General features: G+C 37.6%; 1 protein-coding gene and 1 pseudogene across 1 annotated transcript; both read right to left on the bottom strand.

Moving 5' to 3' along the window:
- Positions 1-3,632: 3,632 nt before the first annotated feature.
- Positions 3,633-4,488, bottom strand: LOC136207373 (GDP-mannose 4,6 dehydratase 2-like; annotated as a pseudogene).
- Positions 4,489-5,962: 1,474 nt separating this feature from the next.
- LOC136206002 (mannan endo-1,4-beta-mannosidase 6-like) lies at positions 5,963-9,510 on the bottom strand. The gene is made up of 5 exons (XM_065996892.1): positions 9,016-9,510; positions 8,513-8,710; positions 7,556-7,678; positions 7,073-7,284; positions 5,963-6,712 (listed from the first exon to the last, which is right to left on the bottom strand). The coding sequence occupies exons 1-5, from the start codon at positions 9,400-9,402 to the stop codon at positions 6,331-6,333; spliced, it is 1,302 nt and encodes a 433-aa protein (XP_065852964.1). The 5' UTR covers positions 9,403-9,510; the 3' UTR covers positions 5,963-6,330.
- Positions 9,511-21,589: the final 12,079 nt, after the last annotated feature.

The following is a 21,589-nucleotide window of genomic DNA, read 5'->3' as shown; positions in this document are numbered from 1 at the left end:
ATGGAAAGCTTCCTTAATAGCATCCTCCTCCAACCTAGGAAACGAAATCCCAGAAAGGGCTTTATCCAGATCCACCTCATCCTCTTTAAATAAGTCTTTATAGAAGTCAAGGGCCAGGCGACGAATATCTTCATCCTCATAGACCCAATCACCATTGGAGTCTTTAATAGCATCGATTCGATTCCTCTGCCTCCTAATAATAGTAGACAAGTGGAAAAACCTGGTATTCCGGTCTCCGTCCTTAATCCAAGACTTTCTAGATTTCTAAAACCAAAGAAGCTCTTACTGTCTAAGAACAGCTTCCAACTCGTTCTGGAGAGATCTAAGATGACAATTAAGACTGTGATCAAAACGGATCTCCAAACAGCGTTGAATGCCTTCAATTCTTCTTAAAAGTTTATTCTTCCTTCTGATAATGTGGCCAAAGATGTTTTTATTCCATCCCACCACATTCATTCTAAACCCCTCAGCGGCAAGGAGGACATTTGAATGAGGCTGCCAATTGTCCTTGACAAAATTTTTAAACTCAGGATGGGACTCCCAGGCTACCAGGTACCTAAAAGGTCTATTCCCTTTAATCTGATGACTTTTAACCAGATTAACGAGGATAGGACAATGGTTAGAGTGGCGGAAAGGGAGATTCAGCACGTTTACTTCGGGAAATCTATAAACTGCAGCAACATTCGCATAGACTTTGTCCAACCGAACAAACACACTATTCCTTTTCCAAGTAAACTTGTGACCAGCGGCTCCCAAATCCGACAGCCCGCATAAATCCATATTCTGCTTGTGATTGAGGCACCGGTTCACATAATGATTACCCCCCCTCCTTTTTGATAACTCGTAAGGGCAATATCATTAAAGTCCCTAGCCACCATCCAAGCATCCACCATGCTAGTACTTATAGAATACAGGATCTCCCACAGCCTTTTGCGGTTAGCCAACACAGGATCGGCATAAACAAAGGTGAAAAAGAAGGATTTATTACCAGGGTAACAAATCTTGCTATGAATAAACTGTTTATCCATACTGATAATATCAATATTAACCCGACCTGGCTTCCAGAAAAGCCAAATCCCCCCTGCCCGACCAGTAGCCTCAGATCTGACACAACTCCAATTCTTAAACTTTCTAACCACCTCATCTGCTTTGCAACCACTAATCTTGGTCTCAAGCAAAGCAAAACAAGAATGATTAAATTGTTTAATTAAATCTTTAACATGGATGCGGGTAGCCTTACTAGCCGCACCTCTAACATTCCAAACAAGAAAGTCCATCAGAACGGAAGACTACTGACCACATGCCCAAACCCTAGACAAGGTATTTATTCGAGGCTCCTGAGAGCCTTGAGGAGGTGCCAGCAGGCCCCCTTTTCTCCCAAGAGTCCAAAGAACTATGGTTCTTTTTAGGATTAGCCTTAGGTTTCTTCATATTCATCTTGTTGACTCCCATAGTTTTTCCATTCGAGACATCAACATAAGCTTTCGAAATACTAACCTCATTTGGTCTTCAGTTTTCCAGTTGAGCCAATTTTCTAGGAGCTCCCCTTGGCAACAACTTTGGAATCGAATAGAGGATTAATAGAGTCACCTAAGATAGAAGTTGGCTCAGCAGACTCTAGGCCTGACATGCTTAACTCCATGTGCTCATTAGATAGATCCGAGTCATGGCCACCCTCAGTAGACAGGACCCCAAATCTTGACCCTGAGCCGGATGCTGAATCAACACCAGCACCAATCTTGATATCGGGGGGCCTGACCTTGCTCTCAGGAGCAATTTGTAGAGACATCATTTCCTTGCTGATATCAGGGGGCTGGTTTCGAACAACATTAGCCCGTGGCTTTCTTCTAACTGATCTTTTCGCCAACATCTAGGGCCCAAAATTCCTCCCTTCTCCTTGACTCTCCTCAGTTCTAACTTTATCAGTCACTGTCACCTCCTCAACCACCTTCCTTCTCCTAGGACAGCCATCATAAGTATGGCCAAACATGCCACACTCGTAGCAAATATTGTGAATACCTTCGTATTCAATGTGATAAACCGAACCCTGAACACTGAATTTGGACAGAAGAGGCTTAGCAAGATCAATGTCAATACAAACCCTGGCAAACTTGCCTCTCACTGCCCCAACGGTAGTTTTGTCCACATGGTGAACTTTCCCAACAAGGCCTCCAATTTTATTCAGAAATCTTTCATTATAGTATTCAATGGGTAAGCCTGGGAATCTAACCCAAGTAAGGATCCTATTCACAGAGCAATCATGAGGATTAAAATTTGGGACCCAAGGTCTCAGCGCCAAAACATGATTGGATATGATATAAGGTCCACCATTAACAACTGCATTAAAATCCTCTGCCCTTGTAAACTTAATGACATAATAGTCATTTTCCAGGTCCGTAATGGTAACCTTCCCTTTCTTTGCCCATTGTTCCTGGATCCTCTGAGCAAAGTAATTAAAGCCAATCCTTTTCCCAAGCACAGTGACAATTAAGGCTAATTTCCATTTCGATCTGAGGACGCGTTTATCTTCAGATGAGAGACGGATCACAGGACACAGCGGGTCCTCTTGTTCCCCATCCTCAACATCAGAGTCGGAAAAGATCTCCTCAGACTCATCCTCGATAAAAACATCCTCCATCATGGGTTCCTCCTCGACCACCCCCAACACTTTATCTCTCCAGGATGATCTCCCCAAGCCTTTCTCAAAAGCGAAACTATCTACCGTATCCCCAACTTGTCGCGGATCCGGAATACCAACAGAAACATTAACATTTTGACCCGCAGCCCCATGAGCCAAAAACCCGCCCATCGGGGCTGCCTCAACCTCCCTTAAATCCCTAGAGCCCGGGGACACAGCCTGCTCCCTTGCCTGGGCAGCCTCCGCCTCTGCCGGCAAACCATCGACATTACCGCCCACCTCCGCACCAGCGCTAGGACACCTCCTGCCTAGATCCCCCACCGACGCGTTGCCTACCACAATGTAGGACATCACCGCTCCAGGTCCAGGGTGCCGCACGCTAATCTCTCCATAACCGGAGCCCCAATCCGGCATCCCTGCAACAGGCGTCGGCTCCCCAAATACACCAGAAACAGCTATCCCTCCCCCATCAGTCCCAAGCACCGCAACCCTCTCATCCCGCTCCTTGGAACTCTCCCGACCTCGCTCCGGCACAAGAACCCCTGTGCCAACCAGATCCGCACCCGGATCCGGCTCCCCACCCCCATAACACAGCGACCGAACCCTCTCCCTCGACCTCTCCCTAATTCGATCGCCGCTCCCCCGCCTACCTCGAGGAGATCCCTCCGATCTCCCATCTCCCTCCGCCATCAACCCCTCCGGCGCTAGATCCGCGTCCAGCCCCCTCCCCGTCGCCTGAACCACTGATCCCTGCGCAGATCGGCCGCACACCTTCGCCTTCGTTGAAATCGCACGCTCCTTCGCCATCGCCTCTGTTTTTTCTCTACGCGTAAAGCTTATAGTGAGGGACATATCATGGAGGGTCCGTAGAGCAACAGATGGTTAATTGACCCTTCAATCCATGTGAATGAGTGGTTTCGGCGATAATGTTCACTGGAGTTGATTCAAAGATTTCAAGTGCTCCATATACAAACAAACTAAATTATAGTTTGCCTCCCGTTATGCATACTGATGCATGAACAGCTTAATTTTATTTGGAATGAAAAGATAAATTGAACGGGAAATTAATTATAAAAATGAAGAATTTAATTCTGGGTGTTGATATAACCAGCATCAACAAGAACTTTCTCCCTCTTAGCTAATTCCATATCTTCATCAATAATCATCTTCACCAACTGCTCAAACCCAATCCAAGAACTTTCTTAGCCTTACTTGAATCCCCTTTCAAATTATCCACTTCCATCGGCCTAAAATACTTATTATCAATCTCAACATAATCTTTCCAATTCAATCCCACATACCCAAACACCACCCCCAAAAATTCCTCCACCGTATGCGATTCCTCCGACGCCACCATATAATCGTTCGGCTTCTGCTGTTGCAACATCATCCACATGGCTTCTACATAATCCTCTGCAAATCTCTCGACGCCTGTAAATTCCCCAAATACAACTTACTCTGTAATCTATCTTAATCCTCCCTACTGCTCTCGTTATCTTCCTCGTCACAAAATTCTCTGCTCGTCGGGGGGATTCACGGTTGAATAAAATTCCGTTACACGCATACAACCCGTACGCTTCACGGTAGTTCACAGTGTACCAATGTGCTGCGCATTTTGATACAATGTATGGAGATCTCGGGTGAAACGGAGTCGTTTCAGATTGAGGAGGCGGAGTAGCTCTGTACATCGCCGATGATCCATCTTGATAGTATCAGATTTGCTTTCTCCCTGAGGCGGCGGCATGTGACCGGACAACTTCGAGGAGGTGGAGAGCACCGGTGGCCACCACATCGGCCGTGTAATCGGGAGTTTCGAAGAAGACGGCAACCTGCGTCTGAAACAAAAACATCACCAATCTAATTTTTAGAGAGAGAAAATAGAGGGAGAATAGGTGTGTTTGATTTTTATTAAAGACGGATGAATGCGGTGTATTTGATTTTTATTTTTAATTTTGAGATTTGTTTGTGATAATTAGATAATAAAGAGAGTTAATTTATAAAATAAATAAATATAAGGACCAAATTAACTCTTTTCCTTTTGACTTTTAACACCGTTAGTCAATTTGGTATGTGTTTGCTAACGGAATGAACCTCAAGGTACTATTTTGCAAACTTTTAAACCACAAGCCTGTAATCGAAAACAAGTGTAACCACAAGGTTTATTTGTGTACTTTTCCCAATAAAAAATCAAGAATTTAATGTGTTGAAATAAAAGATCAAAACTCACTGCACCAAAATCTGAATAATTGGGATGTTGTGATGCTTTTTGCATTTATTCATTGTACAACCCTAGATGCAACATAAGAAAAAAAAAAAAAAACAGCGGTAACAGTTAATAGGGCTATTTAATGACATTGAATTCCCTAAGCAACAACAACAGAGATAGTATTCACATTTGAAATCACATAAAAGTAACAATTGGATCTTCATCAGACCAATGTGAACATACCATCACTTTTCCTACCTTTTTGTCAAAAACAAACGCATCCACATATACATATATGCCTGAACTCAACTCAAGATACAGACTTTACTTGTTTAAGAGATGGAAACAAACAAGTTATTTACACTGCCTGTTGTCTCAACGATGCTGCTCATGTTGTGCCTGATGATTTCACCCTCACTCGCCTGCCCGCCCCGCAGCACAACTTGCGAAGATTGCATTGTTGATCAGATGAACAACGGTTGCCCATTATGCATGCCAATTCTCCGTTGTATGGCCCAGTGCTTGTGGAGTGGCAATTCAAGATCCAGCTGCACGAACAGGTGTGATTTCAATGATGGGAAGCCAAAACTTTCAGAATGTAAGGAATGTGTATCCTCCTGCAAATGCAACTGTATGCCATAGATATGTCACTTTCCCTAGATAGAGTATCATGTTTTTCCACAAGTACATTTACATGTCCAATTGTTTGATTGAAGTTGTATGCTTTTCTTATGATCCCTATTTGAATATGAAATTCAGAATGGTGTGAATGTTTTTGTAGAGAATTAATATATCAACCATATAATATAGACTAATAATCTGTAACAATCAAATCTTTCAGAAGTCTGTAAGTTTCAGGTGAGAATAAACGTACCTGTTGACACCTTTCCATCGTCCACAAGTAAATTAAATGTTAGGCACAGTAAGAAGAGAGTTTATCCTTCATCATAATATGCAAGATCAGATTGGTTATTTCAGAAAATATCCTTTCCAATCCAACATAATAGCAACAGTATGATCATGACATTGTTCATTCTACAAGCTATAGAAATAAATTCATATATTCTGAAGCAAATAAAAACAGTAATGAATAAATAATCATTATAACACTACATAAATACAACAATTATAATCATGTGATATTGCACAATACAGCTATTTACAAACTAGAATAGCAACTTACAACACTCAAAAGATATTTATGAGGGGAACTCAACCGGCTGCAAAAGCACAACAGAGAACCAAACTACCAACATTTTCATATTCTAAAACACTGATAGCGTTTCTGGCCGAATTGGAAAAGATTTTGATATACCTGAATCATTATCACTTTTTTCTTTTTCTTGACTCTATTTTTTTTTTGGCCTTTCATCTCGCGGATCGTATGCAACTCCCAAAGAACTTTTATTACCGAAACATTACAATAGGGTTTGAATTTAACTCTGCTGATGTACAAGCTCAGAAAATGAAATCAAGGATCCCTCAATTAAACCTGTCTCTCATTTCCGCCTTTACGGAAGAGACTTTGCAGCCTAGATGATTGTTCTTCTATCAGTTGACAGGTAGAAGGGTAATCTGATGGCACAAAGGAGAACCGGTCACTGTAATCTTCAACTCCTTCAACTAGTAACTGCCAAATTAATGCCCCTGCACCAGACTGCCTATTTTTGGCAGAATCATAAATTCTGTCATACATAATTTTCAATAAAGCATTCCTCTCATTTGCTCCCTTCTTATTCACATGCCACAAAAAGCCCACTTCAGTGAAAAGAACAGGTTTTCTCAACACAAAGTCCCCATCACTTATATGAGAATCCACCCAATGTGAAAGATAGTTTGCTTTCGCTTCAAAATCTGCATCAGGTATCCTGGATGCACATGAACAAAGTGATTTAACTGTATGATAAGAATTCATAGTTAGGCTAAAATATAGATGTCAGCCTCCAGTAAACTTATGTGTTACCAATTAATTTTAACATGTACAGTACTTAGGTACAACCATTCAGACAAGCACAGAACCAAAATCATATGCACTTCATCATATTACTTGAAAAAAAAAAATATGATCTTCCCCAATCCCAGTAGTCCTCATCCGAACACCATGTAATGGTAAATATTACCATTGCAGAGCATCCTTGATAGGGCTCATACTCACTATTGGGCGCACTACGTACACACTGATATCACCGCTATGTTACCAGCTCACATGCCATAAAAATATAACTAACCAGCTATCTGGGTAAGCATGAACAGAAGCAAAATCAATGTTGTCGATTGCTGAATTCTGTATGAAGTCTGATCCGAGTGAGGATGCCCAATTCCCTGGATTAATTTCTGATTTATTAGTTGTGTTTAGGCTATAAAACCCCTCTACTCCAACTGTAACTAGATGATTTCTGTCCAAGCTTTTGACAAATGCAGCCATCTCAGCTATCCATGCCTTTGGCCAAAAAAAAAAAAGGATTGATACTACTTGCACAAATCCAAATAAAAAAATCAAGGAGATTCAGTAGTTAAGGATCGGAGCAACTCCAATCTTCCAAATTCAAACATTCAAACAAAAATCAAAAGAGAAATTCTTCACATGATAAATCTTCTAGCGGAATTACATTTTTTTGCTGCATCAACAGGTTACAGCCAATTCCCTTGGTCATTTACTTTTTACAGGGATCCACAAATAAAGAAGTATAAAATAGAATGTGGAAATTCACCTGAAGAACAGGAGCTGATGAACCAGACTCACACCGAGGCTCATTAATGAGCTCCCAAGCAAAGATTGCAGGTTCATCAGAATATCTGACTCCACTTAGAGAGTTCTTTCTCGTTAAAATAGCCTGTGACATGGACATGCGCAATTAGAAAAATTAATTATAATGAAGAAAGAGAAGAATCAATATCTTGTCCTCTCATCTGCAATCCAGTTCAATGGAACTTCATTAACATTATTGCTGGATTTTAATATAAAATGATTTAGCAGATGGCACATGACTAGCAGCACCCCTAGAGTCCACTTCTTTTTCCATGTAACTAGTGAAAGGAAAAATATAAAGACTGTCTTTAAAGCAGCCCAAGCATGACTTACTATACCATGTGAATTATGTTTAGTTGCAACTTATATCGAAACAGATACAATTGATTTTCTAAGATAAACCACAATATGCAGTGCAGATGATGCACCATAACACTGGATGCATGACGTAGCTGCATATCCAGTATTAGAATACTGTGCCCCAGGCAATAGAATTGCTATTTGATCAGTATCAGTTCTACAACTGGTCAATTTCAATCCCTTATTTTATCCTATGATTCTGAAAAAAGCCACACGTTCCCCTAAATTGAGATTACACACTCTCCTAGAATATTCACAGGATGTTAGCAACTAAGATTCAAAAAACGCACTTAAACGGTTTGAGTCAAACTCATAGTCCTAAGAGGAACAGACCAACACAAACTGGTTATGGCATAAAAAACGCAAACATATTCCCAAGCCAAGATAAATATATATGATACTCAGGGTATGGAAGGACATCACTGTATTCATACAGAACATTATGGGTTGGTTGAGTAGTTAAATCTTTTGATTCTGACTTTACTTAATTTTCTCTACTTGGATGTGAAGCCAGAGTGTCATATGGTATAGCCAGCAGGTAGCCATTAGAGTAGCTAACCTTGATATAGGCCTTATAGTAATCCTTGATAGTTGAGTGTGAAAAGAAAGAATCATCCGATGAAGAGACGTTGACTCCAGCATCTTGTGCCCACTTCACATACTGAGCTTTTCCACCAAATGCATTTAAATTGTTCACAAGACTGAGAATTAACCTTATGTGATGCTTCCTTGCCTCAACTATCACAAAGTCTAGTGCCTGAAACACAATAATTTTAAATACACAACTTATCACTTTGGCCCTACTTCAGTTTTGGCACATTTACCCCATGTACTTTAATTTTCGTAAAATTTTAGCTTTTGAGCAGAATGCCTCAAGACAAGTATGAATCAAACTAAGATATGAATATAGAACTTCCAATCAAATGTTACTCACAAGGTATCTTGAAGTAACATCATTTCGCTATCAGAAAGCGATTAACTATGTGGAACCTAAAATTGATTGAAAAATTATTATAGATTAATTCTTAAATCCCTAACTGAGCCAATGGTGAAAACACAAACCTGAAAAACCCTCTGATTAAAAACACCAGGAGAGACCTGCAAAGCGTTGGGAGCAGGACCGTCGCTGAAAGCCCAAGTTCTACAAACGGTCAAACCCAATTGAGCTCCTCTTTTGAGCATCTTGGATACCTTTGATCTTGATGGATTCCAGACGCTCTCCTGCATCAACCAGTAGGAGTTCCATCCATTAATATAGAAGGGTTGAGGATCTGAAGCATCATTGATGATGATGAATTGGGTGGAATTGGTAGAGACAAAACTCATGTTTGGCTGCCAGAAGAGGAGTGGGAAGCTTAGCTTGGAATTGAAGTTGAAGTAGAGAAGAAAGAATAACAAGAAAATGCCTAGTACAGGATAAAGTCTGTTCTGTTTCCATTGCGGTCCCATTTCTTAAGTTTTTGTTTTGATTGAAAAGAAACAACAACTGAAGAACAATCTTCAGGCAACAGAGGAAAATGCCGACGCTCATCCAAAGATTATGTGGCGTCGGTGGAAATGACTTCCTTTTTTAAGGCTTCAACTAATAGCTGACTTTCCTTTATAACCAAAACAAAAAGGCCTAATACACAATGCCCCCTTCAACTTTTAATTATAACAACTTACCTCTTAAACTTGTCCAATTGTAAAATATAACTCCAAATTGGAAAAAAATTTACCCCATACTTACCGTAAAAACATTTTCCTGGATTCGTATCACGCCAAAGATCTGATTATCACACTCCACGAACGTTGCAGCTTTTGTATTTCACGTGTTTCTTCAATTGTAGTCCATGTCAACAATTTGAGGTTATATTTTATAATTGGACAAGTTTAAAAGGTAAGTTGTTACAATTAAAAATTCGAGAGGGAAGACCGTTGCAACATTCGGACAAGTTCATATATTTATGTATTAGGCCAAAACAAAAAATTATATTAGCTGACTTTTCGTAGAAGCCGTCAACTAATTAATTAAAATATTAAGGTATAAAGCACATGACACTCTTATTACTTAATAAACTTCTTCTTTTTTTAATGAACTTAATAAAACTTCTAATTAGTTTTTTTTTAATTAATGTGAAGTTTTATTAATTTAAATCAACTGAGATTTTTTTTGCAAAGCTCTCATTTTAGCTAAAATGCATTCTACACAGTGATTACTTGATAATTCCATTGATGAAAAAAGAACTTTTGATGCAAGAATTGAAAAGAAAAAAAGAAATTTGTCAAATGACAAGACAAAACCAAACTTATCATATGACAAGACTCATATTCGTTGAATAGCAACGGAGATGAAAGAACTTCAAATTCCCCTTTTAATCAACATTGTTTAACTCATCTTTTTCTCTATTGAGCATTCCTCTATTTTTCTCTCATCTTCATCTTGAATACATAGAGCAACGGATTGAAGAGAATAAGAAACACCTTAGATTGATTAGTCTTCTAGGGCTCAAGTGTTTAGTTTGTGAGGATGTAAGAGGGTGTTTGGTTGCTCATTTTCATGTTTCTTTTTGCCTTTTCACTTCAAAATGAAGAGTTTTAAATGTTTGGTTAGTGACCTCCTGTTTGCCTTTTACATCTGAAAAGCAGTATTATGTGTTTGGTTAGTGAACTCATGTTTGCATTTTACACCCGAAAAACAGCTTTTTACAAAAGCAGAGAATCTCTGCTTTTTGGAAAAGCAATTTTTTCCAACAGCAAACCGTAACAGCAAACAACAACAGCAACAGTAAACAGTAGGTAAAACAAACGGACCCTAAATTTGTTTTTTTATTATGTATTGAAATAACTTAAAAACTATAACATAGTTGGAAATAAATTTGACGACTACAAAACTAGCCCAATTGAAAGACTCATTTACATATTTAAACTCATTACAACACTTTTTACTAAACTAGACATTTTTTAATGTTAATCTTTCTGAAATACCCCTTAGTATATATATTATCACTTAACATATCTCTCGTCTTTCTTTCATTATCTCTCTTCTTCTCCAATTTTCATGGTTTCTGTGTGATTTTCTGTTGAAATTTATGAAAAAAAAAATATCTTTCGATTTCTTAGAAGTAAAAGCTTCTTTGAATAAATTATTGTAGTTCTTGTGTCGATAATGAGTAAATATAGAGCATTTTGCCAGAAAAGAGATTGAAGCAATTGTCTTAGCAGTTTATGATTTTGCTTAGCAGTGAATTGCTAACCAAAATTGTAAACTGCGAACCCATCAAGTTGGATAAAACCTTCAAATGCCATTCGATAAAGGTGCTAACTAACTGAAAATACTCAAAACTAATTTATACAAAAGAATTTATAGATCTTTGGTTGATATATGAAATTGAAGTTGGATTGCAAATGATGAGAAGTGAAGTGAAAGAATTAGTTAAATATAATATATATAATAAGGGTATTTTGGGAAAACGTAATTTAAAAGTGTCTAATTTAGTAAGAGGTGGTGTAATGAGTTTAAATATGTAAACAAGCCTATCAATTGAGTCGGTTTTGTAGTTTACCCTAAATAAAACATAATATATAACAAAAACTAACTCAATCAAGGACCCCAATATACATATCTAACCCACCTTGCTTCCATTTTACCAAATTAGACATTTAAACACATTTTGGACAAAACTACCCTTATTCTTATATAACAACCATCTCCTCTTTCCATTTCATTTACTTTCACATTCTCACAGCAAAATTCATCAACTCAACCCAAGATCTAAGCACATCCATACCCCATTCAAGTTCATGTAAGTATCATTTTTTCATTTTTCATACACATTACTAGAAATACACAATTGGTATTCGAATGCATTTGCTTGAATCTTCACATTTTCCAAATCTGCCATTGTCGCCCGATGTGTCGCATTCTGGTGCTCAAATGCGACACAGAGAATCAAATGCGACACGGACTCACATATACCTTGTCGCATTCAGAGCCATGTCGCATTGGCGGTCGCATTTGCGGTCGCATTTTGGTGTAGCATGTCACATTTGTGTCGCATTTTGGTATAGTTTGTCGCATTTGAGTCGCATTTTGGTGTAGCATGTCGCATTTGAGCATCATTTACATATGAATTGGCGTTATTATATTTTGATCACGTGTCTATTTTACTAAATGTAGAAGTATGTCAACCAAAGAGAGGTGTACGTGTTTTTTTATCTTGGAACGGAGTGTGGACCACAGAGGGAACTGTGATGACATACATGGGTGGTAAAGCGAAGTTGTCGGTTGTGCCAACAGAGATTGACTTGCAAAAGTTGAAAGAGAAAGTTTATGGTGCACTTCGTGTTGGAAATTAGGCTAAGGTATAGCAGCGGAAATATAAAATTTTTAACCTATTTCCATTTAACCATAGGATCCGTTAATCGTTATTTCATATAAAGAAGGATAAGACGAATTATCTTTTGATGATCAATCTACCGTTGTTAATGAAGTGCCCACAACTCTTCTCCGAGTTCCCAAACACGAAATAAAACACGGGAAGATTAATTTAGAATCAACCATTGAATAACAACCAAAGTAGATTGCCTCTAACTAATCAACACAAGATCAAGGATAAAAGAAATAGATGAAATTAATTGATCGGAAGGAAGCCATAGAAAATCTCGTCTTCGAACTAGGGGTGTCGAAATTTTCTCTCTCTTGCACTATATGGATTTCGAAAATCTCTAGGGCTTGCTTTCTTGAATTTCAAAAATCCTAGGGGGAGGGGTATTTATAATCTCTTGTATCTAATCCCTAGTTAGATAGAATTAGGTTACTGAATAGGAATTCAATTCGGAATAGAATTCCTAATTATTATCTCATTATATATCTAATATATTAAGGATAATAATAATAACCTTATTGGATAATAATAGGAGTATTATAATCTAATTAAAACTCCTAACTTATTTATCTCTTAATTAATTTAATTCATAATCCTAATCCAATTAGGTTTAACAAAATCAAATTAATTATTCATGTATATCACTACATGAATTTCGACCACCCCTTGGTCCATGGGCCTTATTGGGCTCAATTGGGCTTCCATCAATTAATTAACATCTATCTCTCTTTTAGGTTCCAAGTCTTATGTGTGACCCATTAGGTTCTTATTGCTTCTAGTCGTATGCAACGTTATTAAATTAATTTTCAAAGAATTATATTTAATCTTTGCATAACGGAATGATGTACAGAGTATGTGATTAGCAAGTCCGTAATCATTCCCCCAGAGCTATAAGAAGACAGGTTGATTCTGTCGTTAACCTTTCCGTATTAGTTACAGTATAATTCGATCCTTTATCAACTACATCCTTGAACTGAATCTTATGACTATGGGTGATGTCAAGTCACATATAGCGAGACGTTCGTTTTACTTGTACAGGCCGAGTCAACTCAAATAGATAGGTTAAGTGAAATCTGTATTTCAAGTCTTAAGCTATCACCTTGCAAGGATTTAGAGTCGAGTCTTCCACAAATGATCCTTGGATGTATCTCCCATTTATCGGGAGTGATAAATGCTCAATCCAATATATAACGATCCCGCAATCACTTCCTGTGATACCAAACGTCTACTGTTCACACCCCAGAGTCATCTCTGTTAAAGATCGTGTTACAACAGGATCAAAGCGTCACATTCAGTAATCCAGAATGACCAATTAACATTCCTTTGAGTCTGAGGATTATTTATACCTATTAATACCAATGAGATGAACAAGTAACAAGGATGAATCTACCCATCCTGTTATCTCAAATCGGATCCCCAATCCTAATGAACAACTTTTCATCGGATCTATGTAACTGTCCAGATATCTGTATATATGAAGCTTGTGAGATCAGCTTTCTGTCGAACAGAAGACATTGTTACATACAAGTCTCAACAGTGATATATCAATCCTAAACATATCACTTGACTTGGGGTGGTTTTAAGTTTATTAGTTTATTATAAAGTTTTGTCTCACTTTATGCTTGTATGAACACTTTATAATCACTTTAAATAAACTTACGGATTTCCTTTTATTAGACTTTATTTTAGTGCTTAAAAGGGATTGCCTTTATATAGTTATAAAACATATATCTCATTAAAACAAATGATATAAAGAACAATTCATTTACATTAAGTTTGTATCCTAGAACAATTGTCTATAGGACACTAAACCCCAACATACTCCCACTTGGACTAAAGCCAATTGTTTCTAAAACTTATCCCAGTAGAAGTTAAATGACGATCATGTACTCTCTGGGTTAAAGGCTTTGTCAACGGATCTGCAACGTTGTCCTCTGTAGGTACTCTTTCTATTCTCACATCTCCTCTCGCCACAATCTCTCTAATGATGTGGTATTGCTTAAGGTAATGCTTGGACGCATTATGAGACCGTGGTTCCTTTGCTTGCGCAATGGCTCCATTGTTATCACAATACAGTGTAATGGGATTTACAATGTCAGGCACCACACCAAGTTCTGTAATGAACTTTCTTATCCAAACCGCTTTCTTTGCTGCTTCCGCAGCTGCGATATACTCTGACTCGGTCGTAGAGAAAGCTACGCTTCCCTGCTTGGAACTTTTCCAACTGACCGTGCCCCCATTCAAGATAAACAGGTATCCTGATTGGGATTTAAAATCATTCTCATCTATGAGATGACTTTCGTCTAAAAATCCTTCTATTTTCAGATCACCTTCTCCGTACACTAGGAACATATCTTTAGTTCTTCTCAAGTACTTAAGAATGTTCTTGACGGCAATCCAATGCTCGTCTCCCGGATTCCCTTGGTAACGACTCATTACAGATAACACGAACGCTACGTCAGGTCTAGTGTATAGCATAGCATACATAATCGAACCGATTGCGCTGGCGTACGGGACTACAGCCATGCGTCTTTTGTCATCATCGGTTTTAGGACATTGATGATTGTTTAACTTTACTCCATGTAACATGGGTAAGTTACCTCGTTTCGATTCAAGCATGCTAAACCGATTTAGCACCTTTTCAATGTATGTAGCCTGTGAAAGACCAAGCAGTCTTCTCGATCTATCTCTGTAGATCTTTATACCAAGTATATAAGCTGTTTCACCAAGGTCTTTCATTGAGAAGTTACCAGATAACCATACTTTTACCGACTGTAGTAGAGCAATGTCATTTCCCATTAATAATATATTGTCCACATATAGTATGAGAAATGCTATAGAGCTCCCACTTGCTTTCTTGTAAATGCAAGCTTCTTCGCAATTTTGTTCGAAACCAAATTGTTTTATGGTTTCATCAAAACGCTTATTCCAGCTTCTTGATGATTGCTTGAGTCCATAAATGGATCTCTGAAGTTTGTAAACTTTATTTACATCCTTCGATATGAAACCTTCAGGCTACATCACATATACATCCTCAAGCAGGTTTCCGTTTAGGAAAGCTGTTTTCACATCCATTTGCCAAATCTCATAATCGAAGTGAGCGGCAATTGCAAGCATGATTCTGATTGATTTGGACATAGCCACATGAGAGAAAGTTTCGTCATAATCCATTCCTTGCTTCTGACGATATCCTTTCGCTACTAACCTAGCTTTGTAGGTGTTAACCTTTCCATCCATGTCTGTCTTCTTTTTGAAGATCCATCTGCACCCAATGGGTATTATCCCTTCGGGTGGATCAACCAAAGTCCACACTTGGTTAGTATACATAGAATCCATTTCAGAATCCATGGCCTCAAGCCATGCTTTAGAATCTGGACTAGTAAGAGCCTCTTCGTAGTTTTCGGGTTCATCGTCTAACACGGGAACCTCATTATCATCTCCCACTAGAAAACCATATCTAACTGGGAGTTCACGAACTCTTTGTGATCTACGAATAGGTGGCACTGGAGTCTCATCTAATTGGACTTCTTCGGGTACCTCAACCGCCTCTGTTGTTTCAGTCGGTGTTTTTTCTTCTTGAACTTCGTCAAGTTCAATCATGCTTCCCTTTTGTGTTTCTTCGAGAAACTCTTTCTCTAAGAAGGTTGCGTGCTTGGATACTATTACTTTCTGATCATCTGGATGATAGAAGTAATATCCCATCGTTTCCTTAGGGTATCCAATGAAGAAACATTTATCAGATTTCGAATCTAGTTTGTCGAACGCAATGCGTTTGACAAATGCTGAACAACCCCATACTCTCATAAATGAAAACACGGGTTTCCTACCAACGAACAATTCATATGGTGTGGAACTAGCGGATTTAGTTGGTACTCGATTTAGGGTGAAGAGGGCAGTTTCTAAGGCATAGCCCCAGAACGTCTTTGGAAGTAAGGCCATGCTCATCATGGATCGTACCATATCTAGTAGGGTACGGTTTCTCCTCTCAGATACACCATTGTGTTGTGGTGTATAGGGAGGTGTCCATTGTGAGCATATCCCACATTCAGTTAGATAATTCAGAAAATCATCTGAAAGATATTCGCCACCTCGATCAGATCGAAGCGTCTTTATTTTCTTTCCTAATTGATTTTCTACTTCATTCTTGAAGCATTTGAATTTCTCAAAAGCTTCTGATTTGTGCTTCATCAAGTAGATGTAACCATATCGGGTATGGTCATCTATGAAGCTTATGAAGAATCTGAATCCTCCTCTTGCTTGGACTGACATAGGACCGCATACATCTGAATGAATGAGTCCTAGAGTGTCTGATACACGCTCACCTTTATTGCTAAAGGGTGTCTTTGTCATTTTACCTTTTAAACATGATTCGCATGTTTCCAATGATTCGGGATCGATTGGATCTATAAGCCCATCTGAATGTAGCTTTAGCATGTGTCTCTTGTTTATATGGCCTAAACGACAATGCCACAAGTAAGTTGAATTATCTAGCTTATGTCTTTTGGTATCAATTGCAAAAACAAGAATTTTGTCATCTAACACATAAATCCCATTTTGTGATATTCCTGAAAAATAAAAGATCGAATCTTTATAAAAATTGCAACTCTTGTCTTTTATTGAAATATGAAAACCGTCGTCAACAAGACGGCTAATAGAAATAATGTTGCGAGACATTTGAGGAACGTATAAACAATTCCTTAATTCTATTACAAGCCCAGAGGGAAAATTCAAAACATAATCTCCAATTGCGAGGGCGGCAACTCTTGCTCCATTTCCCACTCGCAAGTTTATGCTTCCTTTCTTTAGTTCCTTAGTCTGTTTTAGCTCCTGCATATTTGTACAGATATGAGATCCACATCCGGTATCAAGTACCCAAGATTCAGACTGTGAAACTATATTTATTTTAATATAAAACATACCAGATGCTGAAGCACCGCCATTTCCCTTCTTGAGGGAGGCTAGGTACTCCTTGCAGTTCCTCTTCCAATGCCCGTCTTTACCATAGAAGTGGCACTCCCCTTTGGGCTTCTTCACTTCCTTTCCCTTAGCTTTGTAGGGCACGGATTTCTTACCTTTCTTGGGATATTTAGGATTGGGATAATTCCCTTTCCTTTTCTTTGATCCCTCAATGACAAGAGTCGGTATGGCTTTGTCTTTCTTCATATTCGGCTCAACTGACTTGAGCATATTTGCAAGCTCTTCAAGAGAGGTTTGCAAGTCATTCATCTGATAGTTCATAATGAACTGTGAATAACTCTCTGGGAGGGATTGAAGAATTAAGTCTATGCTTAATTCGTTATCCATCGCAAATCCAATACTAGAAAGTTTGGTAATGTAGCCAATCATCTTGACACAATCTCTTGCATCCTGCAATGATATAGCAACTTGGATATCTCGTAGCGTTCGCACCTGGTTTGTTTCCCAAACAATTCCTTTAGGTGCATGATGATGGAATAGGCATCCATTTCCTCATGTTGCCTTTGTAATTCCGGTGTCATCGATGCAAGTATGATGCATCCGGCATGATCATCATCAGCCTTGTGCTTCTGGTAAGCATCAATTTCCTCAATGGGAGCATCATCAGCAGGGATAGGGGGTATCGTTGTATCAAGTACATACCCTATCTTATCGAACTTCAAAACAATTTTGAGGTTACGAAACCAGTCGGTGAAGTTTGAACCATTCAATTTGTTATCGGTAAGAATGTTTTGCAGATTGGTTTTAGTCATGATTTTAAGAGTGTGTTTAATTAAACCTGAGAGTGAGAAAGAGTAAATGTATGTCATTCATTTGCTTAAAGTATATCAATCTAAAATTATAGGCCTTTTAGTTTATTTTAGATTGCTCCCACTATTTTGCCAAATTAATAGCCCTCCATATTAATTCGAAGAATTTCACAAATCCTTTAGTGAGCTAGGATCCTAACTCCTGAGATTTCGCCTTGAGTTTACTCAACAAGCTAGTCTCATTCATTAGGTAGATTCATGTAATCAATCACATCTTTAATGTGATTCCTAGGTTATTGGGTTACTAACGACATTAGTAACTAATATGCTATTCATATTAATCCCAACCATATTGTCCATTAGTTTATGAAAACATGAGTTTACTCATCCAATTATCATAATCTAATTTAAGTATTACCCCATATTCATGAAAAATGATTTTCGATAATTCAGGTGTTACCGTAAGACCCCGAGCTTGAGTTTACTCAACAACCCAAAGGCCCTCAGTACTGCCGGCTGAATTATAATATTAGGGAGGGGCAACCGATTTTAATAACTTGCTTATTTACTTAACTTTTTAATGAGGGATTTTATTTTATGTCTCATAATCTAACTTAGTATTGATTTGCTTTAGCATACATCAGACACATACATTGGCGTTATGGACATATCATCTAAATTATTCCATCGAGCCAGAGACGGAATAAAAAGGGCAAACCTAAGGAAATACTAACTATTACATATTTCTCTTTAGGTCCTCCGTCTTCTCCATGGCGCCTTGAAATTACATATTAATTTCTATACTACTAAAGAAAACTTCAATCGAATTGAAGGGAATCAGATGAGAGGAGAAATTACAATAGATAGTAGAAAGGCAGGACTCGTAGACCCTATTTCAAAAATACCAAAAGACTAAAAGAGGGTCCAAATATGTCCATAACTCCAAACATGCATAGACTCAATTAAATAAATTTAATTGGTTGATTACATAACTATCTTATGTAATATTTATGTTAATCACATTAACTTATCAAATTAACTTTCATCCAATTTTACTTTTAATAGTTTCGTATCTTTTATATTAATCTTTAGATTAATATAACTATACAAAACTTTAATTATGCACGTCCCAATTATTTTGATTTTAATTCATTTAACACTTTGATTTACAAATTGGTAAAACAAACTTTTAAACAAATTTTCATTCGATAATCAAAACAGAAAACTATCAATTTCTGAAACATATATATATATTTAAATATAAAACGATTTTAAACAATTTAAAATCAAGTTGGTCTCGGGCCGGGCCCGAGAGTGGACTGCTGCCGATTGGCAGCAGCCCTAGTGCGGCTGAACCGCCGCACGCGGCTGCTGCCACGAGGAAGCAGCCGCGCGACAACGGCCAGTCGCGCCGCGAGGCGCGACTCGGGCTGCTGTCGTATTTTTTATATATTAAGTTTAAATATATATATATATATATATATATATATATCAGTTCTAGAACGGTTTTAAAACGATTTTCAGAAAATAGGAAAAACTACTATAGATTTCCGTTTTATCTTTAGAATTAATAAAACTGATTTTATCAATCTAACTATAAAACTAATAGATTTTGTTATGATGATTATCAACCAAAATAATTAGGAACATACGCATAATCAATTTTAATTAACAATTAATTAAAACTTATTTATCTTTAGAATTAATTAAACAAAACAATTTGTTAATTAATCGTAACTATAAATATTTATTCAATCCTATTGAAAACTTCTAAATTTTCATATATGAAATAACGGATTTAACGATGGCTCTGATACCACTGTTGGAAATTAGGCTAAGGTATAGCAGCGGAAATATAAATTTTTTAACCTATTTCCATTTAACCATAGGAACCGTTAATCGTTATTTCATATAAAGAAGGATAAGAAGAATTACCTTTTGATGATCAATCTACCATTGTTAATGAAGTGCCCACAACTCTTCTCCGAGTTTCCAAACACGAAATAAAACACGGGAAGATTAATTTAGAATCAACCGTTGAATAGCAACCAAAGTAGATTGCCTCTAACTAATCAACACAAGAAAAAGGATAAAAGAAATAGATGAAATTTATTGATCAGAAGGAAGCCATAGAAAATCTCATCTTCGAACTAGGGGTGTCGAAATTTTCTCTCTCTTGCACTATATGGATTTCGAAAATCTCAAGGGCTTGCTTTCTTGAATTTCGAAAATCCTAGGGGGAGGGGTATTTATAATCTCTTGTATCTAATTCCTAGTTAGATAGAATTAGGTTACTGAATAGGAATTCAATTCGGAATAGAATTCCTAATTATTATCTCATTATATATCTAATATATTAAGGATAATAATAATAACCTTATTGGATAATAATAGGAGTATTATAATCTAATTAAAACTCCTAACTTATTTATCTCTTAATTAATTTAATTCATAATCCTAATCCAATTAGGTTTAACAAAATCAAATTAATTATTCATGTATATCACTACATGAATTTCGACCCCCCCCTTGGTCCATGGGCCTTATTGGGCTCAATTTGGCTTCCATCAATTAATTAACATCTATCTCTCTTTTAGGTTCCAAGTCTTATGTGTAACCCATTAGGTTCTTATTGCTTCTAGCCGTATGCAACGTTATTAAATTAATTTTCAAAGAATTATATTTAATCTTTGCATAACGGAATGATGTACAGAGTATGTGATTAGCAAGTCCGTAATCATTCCCCTAGAGCTATAAGAAGACAGGTTGATTCTGTCGTTAACCTTTCCGTATTAGTTACAGTATAATTCGATCCTTTATCAACTACATCCTTGAACTGAATCTTAGGACTATGGGTGATGTCAAGTCACATATAGCGAGACGTTCGTTTTACTTGTACAGGCCGAGTCAACTCAAATAGATAGGTTAAGTGAAATCTGTATTTCAAGTCTTAAGTTATCACCTTGCAAGGATTTAGAGTCGAGTCTTCCACAAGCGATCCTTGGATGTATCTCCCATTTATCGGGAGTGATAAATGCTCAATCCAATATATAACGATCCCGCAATCACTTCCTGTGATACCCAACGTCTGCTGTTCACACCCCAGAGTCATCTCTGTTAAGGATCGTGTTACACCAGAGTCAAAGCGTCACATTCCGTAATCCAGAATACCAATTAATATTCCTTTGAGTCTGAGGATTAGTTATACCTATTAATACCAATGAGATGAACATGTGACAAGGATGAATCTACCCATCCTGTTATCTCAAATCGGATCCCCAATCCTAATGAACAACTTTTCATCGGATCTATGTAACTGTCCAGATGTCTGTATATATGAAGCTTGTGAGATCAGCTTTCTGTCGGACAGAAGACATTGTTACATACAAGTCTCAATAGTGATATATCAATCCTAAACATATCACTTGACTTGGGGTGGTTTTAAGTTTATTAGTTTATTATAAAGTTTTGTCTCACTTCATGCTTGTATGAACACTTTATAATCACTTTAAATAAACTTACGGATTTCCTTTTATTAGACTT

This window comes from Euphorbia lathyris, chromosome 9, assembly GCF_963576675.1.
Source record: "Euphorbia lathyris chromosome 9, ddEupLath1.1, whole genome shotgun sequence".
Lineage (NCBI taxonomy): Eukaryota > Viridiplantae > Streptophyta > Magnoliopsida > Malpighiales > Euphorbiaceae > Euphorbia > Euphorbia lathyris.
The sequence above is the reverse complement of the archived record's forward strand: the minus strand, read 5'-3'. Positions and strand labels throughout refer to the sequence as shown.

What these genes read in the sequence shown, in the direction of transcription:
- LOC136206002 (XM_065996892.1), bottom strand. Translation starts at nt 9,402, where the DNA reads ATGGGACCGCAATGGAAACAGAACAGACTTTATCCTGTACTAGGCATT. An exon ending in ACTATAAGGCCTATATCAAG is followed by an intron (nt 7,679 to 8,512) that starts GTTAGCTACTCT and finishes TCCATGTCACAG; the next exon opens with GCTATTTTAACGAGAAAGAA. An exon ending in CATGCTTACCCAGATAGCTG is followed by an intron (nt 6,713 to 7,072) that starts GTTAGTTATATT and finishes ATGTGCATCCAG; the next exon opens with GATACCTGATGCAGATTTTG.